This window comes from Zonotrichia albicollis, unplaced genomic scaffold (assembly GCF_047830755.1).
Source record: "Zonotrichia albicollis isolate bZonAlb1 unplaced genomic scaffold, bZonAlb1.hap1 Scaffold_254, whole genome shotgun sequence".
NCBI classification, from domain to species: Eukaryota; Metazoa; Chordata; class Aves; order Passeriformes; family Passerellidae; genus Zonotrichia; species Zonotrichia albicollis.
Window position 1 is genome coordinate 1,090,850 of NW_027428428.1, and position 4,622 is coordinate 1,095,471.

The 4,622-nt window shown below is 63.0% G+C and overlaps 1 protein-coding gene across 1 annotated transcript; it reads right to left on the minus strand.

Annotated features, from left to right (window-relative positions):
- Window positions 1–1,289: 1,289 nt before the first annotated feature.
- LOC141727786 (serine/threonine-protein kinase pim-1-like) lies at window positions 1,290–4,343 on the minus strand. Its single transcript, XM_074534074.1, has 6 exons — window positions 4,340–4,343; window positions 3,202–3,308; window positions 3,028–3,078; window positions 2,464–2,830; window positions 1,645–1,821; window positions 1,290–1,396 (listed from the first exon to the last, which is right to left on the minus strand). The coding sequence occupies exons 1-6, from the start codon at window positions 4,341–4,343 to the stop codon at window positions 1,290–1,292; spliced, it is 813 nt and encodes a 270-aa protein (XP_074390175.1).
- Window positions 4,344–4,622: the final 279 nt, after the last annotated feature.

The following is a 4,622-nucleotide window of genomic DNA, read 5'->3' on the forward strand; positions in this document are numbered from 1 at the left end:
GGGCAGGACATGTGCCAGGCCTGCAGCCAGCCACGGCAAATCCAGCCCTCAGCAGCTGCCCAAAGCAGGATGCTCCTGTGCTCGCTGCCATCTCCCAAAAGCTCTGATCCCACCCTGCCAAGCACACAGGGACCCACCTCACACCAGCCACGGCTGGAAGAAAAGCTGCTCCCAAACCATGGCCTCAGCCTTCTCCAAGGGCACGGCCCATCCACGCCACAGCTGCTCCCAAGCACTTCCCCATCCACACTGGACCACCTCGAATGCTTCCTCTGGAATAACAAACAACACATTATTGAAAAGAGATTGGATGCAAAAAGGGAAAACAAGAAAAACGCTAAAAACTCTTATCTCTGTCAGAGCCTTGAGGAAGGCCCAACCCCTGCATGTCAAGGAAAAACCCACCCACTTGTGAGGGAAGACCACACTTTCTCTCTTCCCCCCTGCACTGTCCCCCAAAATCACGGTGACCCCAAAGCAAACAAGGGCAGAGGAGCAGCCCAAGCCCTTCCTTGCCTGCACAGCAAAGCAGCTGTGCACAGGTTCTGGAGCCCCACCTCTGCTCCCACCATGGGGTTGGTTTGTGTCGGGCTGGCTGCCCCAGCCCCAGCCCCAGCCCGGGGCACGGTGGGTGCTGGGGGCTGTTGGCAGAGCCGGGAGCCCACTCCCATTTCGTACCCACCCCAGCCCATCCTCCCAGCCCCGCCAAAAGCAGCTGGGCAGCGACTGAAGAATGAGTTGCATCTGCCCCAGCAAAGGGGGAGCCTTTGGTTCCCCGCCATGCTGGGACATGCCCAAATCTGGCAGAATTTCCCCAGATGGGGACTCATCTGCAAATTCCCCGTGGAGTTTGGCTTTGAAGAAGGTGCCAGAATCAAAGTCTATCACCTTCAGCCTCCAGTGGCCAGGCTGAGGAAGAGCTTGTCATCCTTGATGTCACCCTCGCTGTCTCCAGCAGCAGCAGCAGCATCATCCCCACCCGGTACAGCTTCTCCAGGCGCTCCTTCTCCTTCCCTGGGGGCAGACCAGGCTCTCAGGGCTCTGCCCAGGGCCCCAGCTGTCAGGGAACCAGGACAAGCAAAACCAGCTGGGATGGCAGCCACCAGTGCTGGGCAGAGCAACTCAGCTCCAGCACAAGGGCTGTGTATTCCCATCCCATGACCCCGGTGCAGTGACACTGGCAGCACAAAAAGGGTTGGGTTCCTTTGCTTCTCATTGCCAAGGCCTATGTGGAGCAGGAACTTACCAGGGCCCTGGATCAAAGTGTGCCTGTGGCTCTCTCCCTTCTTCTATGGCAGAGGAATATCCTGCATCCAAGGAACACAGAACAGGTCTTCCAGTGTGGGTCTGTCCAAGGAGTTCACGGATAAACACCACCAGATCAGGTCTTTGCACTCTGGGGAGAGAAAGCAGAAACTGATGGTCAGCCAGAGAAGGCTCCTGTCTGCTTTACCCCACTGTTCCCATGCCCAGGCCATGCTGGATGCGCTCTGAGCTGGGCCTAAACTTTCCCACCAATTCCCTGTTTTGGAGGAGAGCAGGACATGTGCCACCTCCTCAGCAGCTGCCAGAGCAGGATGCCCACGATCCCGCTGCTGGCTCCCAGCACTGGGATTCCCCCCGTGCCCAGAGAAGAGGATCCACCTTGAGAGAGCCTTTGTGGCAGCGGGAGCTGGCCCCAGCTGAGGTTCCGGCCCCTCCTGAAAGGGTGCTCCCCGCAGACCATCTGGTGCAGCAGGATGCCCAGGGACCAGACCGTTGCTGCCTCGCCATGGTACCAGCCAAAGTCGTTCCATTCCGGGGGGCTGTAGGACAGTGTTCCTATGGAATACAGATGGAGTTCATCAGGGGGATGCTGCTGCTCCCAGAGCCTGGCCCCAGCATTCCTGGGCCCGCGGGGGCTGCATCAGGGGCACACAGGGTGACCACTGCCCTCTCGCCAGCATCTGGGACTTGTGCACAAAGTTAGGGTTGGAAAAGAAGCCTCTGGTGCTGGAAGAGGGCAGCCCTGGCTAGGCCCGACAATGACATGCAAAGGAAAAACCCACTCCATGCTGGGGAAAAAACATGCCCTTATCCTCCCTGCCTGCATTTCCCCAAAAGTATTATGAAGCCAAGGGAAACAGGGCGAGTGGAGCAGCCCAAGCCCTTCCTCTCATTTGCACACCAAACTGGCTGGGGCACAGGTTCCACCCTCCCTCTCTGCTACCCCCACCCACGGGGGTTTTGGTCGGGCTGGCTGCCCCAGCCCAGCCCCAGTCCTGGGCAGAGTGGCTGGCAAAAGCTGCCAGCAGGGCTGGAAGATGGCTGCCCACCCAGCCCTGCTCTAAAGCAACTCAGCTGAAGATTCAGTGCCCTGACTGGCAGCAAAAGGGAGAACTCCCACTGCCACAGCCAGCTTGGGCTGGGAGATGTTGCGCCATGAGATGTCAGCAGCGGGAGCACAGCCCTGGGTAGGCTCACCTGCAAAGTGTGTGTAGACTGTGTCCTGCAGGTAGGTGCCACAGCCAAAGTCAATCAGCTTGGCCTGCCCGGTGTCCAGGTCAACCAGGATGTTCTCTGGCTTGATGTCCCTGTGCAGGACCCCGCAGCTGGTGCAGTGCCGCACGGCCTCCAGCACCTGGCGGAACAGCTCCCGCGCCTCCTCCTCGGGCAGGAACCGCCGTGCCCCAATGAAACGCTGCAGGTCCTGACACTGCTCTGGCCGCTCCAGCACCATGAGGATGCAGTTGGGGAGCTCGAGCCACTCCAGCAGCTGGACCACACCGGGGAAGCCAGTGGACACCTTGGCCAGCAGCACGATCTCCAGGGGTGCGCTGGTGCCGTCGGGCTGCGGGAGGAGCACGATGCCGTCACTGGGGCCGATGCCGTGCCAGGCCTGGGGAAGCCCTCAGCCAGCCCGGGATGCTCTGCGCCCTGCGCTGGCCCCACGCCCGCTCTCCCTCGGGGCGTCCTGGCGGCTCCCACCGTGCCGGGCCCCGGCTCATCCCTGGCCGGCAGCCCCGGCTGCTGGTCCCGCTCACTCACCAGCTCGCCCCAATGCCGGACGCGGTTCCGTGGCACCCTTTTGATGGCCACCTGCAAGCCAAGGGCAGCAGCGGGGTGAGCTCGCCGCCCGCACTGCGAGCCCCATCCTCCGCCCTCTGCCCTCCTCCTCCTCCATCCCCTCCTCCTGCGCCCGCCGCCGGCCCCGCCGCTCACCGGGGCGCCGTCCGAGAGCCGCGTGGCCGCGAAGACTCTGCCGAAGCCGCCGCGCCCCAGCAGCGATCCCAGCCGGTACCGCTCCTGCAGGGCCTCCTGCGCCGTCCCTGCGGGCGGGCCGCGGCTGTCAGCGCTCGGCCCGGGACCAGCAACGGCCCCCGAGCGCCCCTCACCCGCCCCGGGCCGGCCATGCCCAGGCGTTCGCTCCCGGGAACGCGGCACGGGAGGCTCGGGGCCGGCGGCCGCGCTGCCGAGCGGCGGAGCTCGGGCCGGGGAAGCCGCAGCGGAGGCGGCGGGAGCGGCCGCGCCGCGTGTGTGCTCCGCGGGCCCCGGGAGGAGCCGGGGCAGGGGCCGGGGGCGCGGCCGTGGCCGGGACCGGGGTCGGGGTCGGGGCCGGGGCCGGGCCAGGCGGAGGCAAAGGGCGGCGATGCCGCCCCCGCCCCAGGCACTGATGCCCGCCCAGCAGAGCCACCGCCAGTACAGCCAGAGCCGGGCGGAGGCGAGACCGCGGCGGGACGGCCGGGGCTGGGCACGGGGCAGCCCCGCCCGGGGCCGGGGGCGGGCCGGGGGCATGGCCCGGCCCTGCAGGGGACAGGGAGGCGGGGAGAGGAGAGGGACGCCGGGCAAGGGACCCCGAGGGAAGGGTGCCCGACAGCGGGAAAGGGAGGGAGAGAGAAAGAAAGAGAGAAGAGAAAGAAAGAGAGTATTCAAAATATCTCTTTGCTGCCGCCGCTGCTGCTGCCGCCGCTGCTGCTGCCGCCGCTGCCGCCGCTGCAACTGAAGCACCGGGGCCGTTCGTCCCCGTGTCCGTTCCCCGCTGGACCCACGAGCCCCACGTTCGAGCCCCGCGCGCCCCGGGGACAGCCCCTCCGTCTGCCCAAACACGGGAACTTTTCAGCGCTGAGCGCAGATGCAGAGCCCTGACTCCTGCACACTGGCACAGCGATCCCCTCGTTTGCTGCTGGGCATTGTCCTTGCTGAGGGTCAAACACTGTCGGGGCACCTTCCCTTGGGGTAGGATTCCTACCGGACCCCAGCACTGCACTGACACCTCCAGTGTTGCTTTCCAGTAAAAACAGGGGAAGGAAAACTGTGTGTGGCTCATGGTATTTTAGAGTGTCTAAAATCACTAAGTCACCCATCTTAGAGTTGCTGTGCATCTGGAATTACTGGGATGGAGAAGTAGTGCAATATGGAAAAAGGGGGGCATAGAAATAAATAGAGGAAAGCATCTTGGATTGTTTCTTTCATTTTCATTTCACTTCTGGAAAGCTGTTTCAGTTTTCCAGGAATCTTCTCCTGTCTGCTCTTCCCAAGAATCTCTCATGGAGAATAAGGTCAATTTTCTGTCACAAGATTTGCCACCAGGAAATGATGCCACTGGTGCAATTTTCATTGTAACTGTTTGTGCTGGCTTAGGG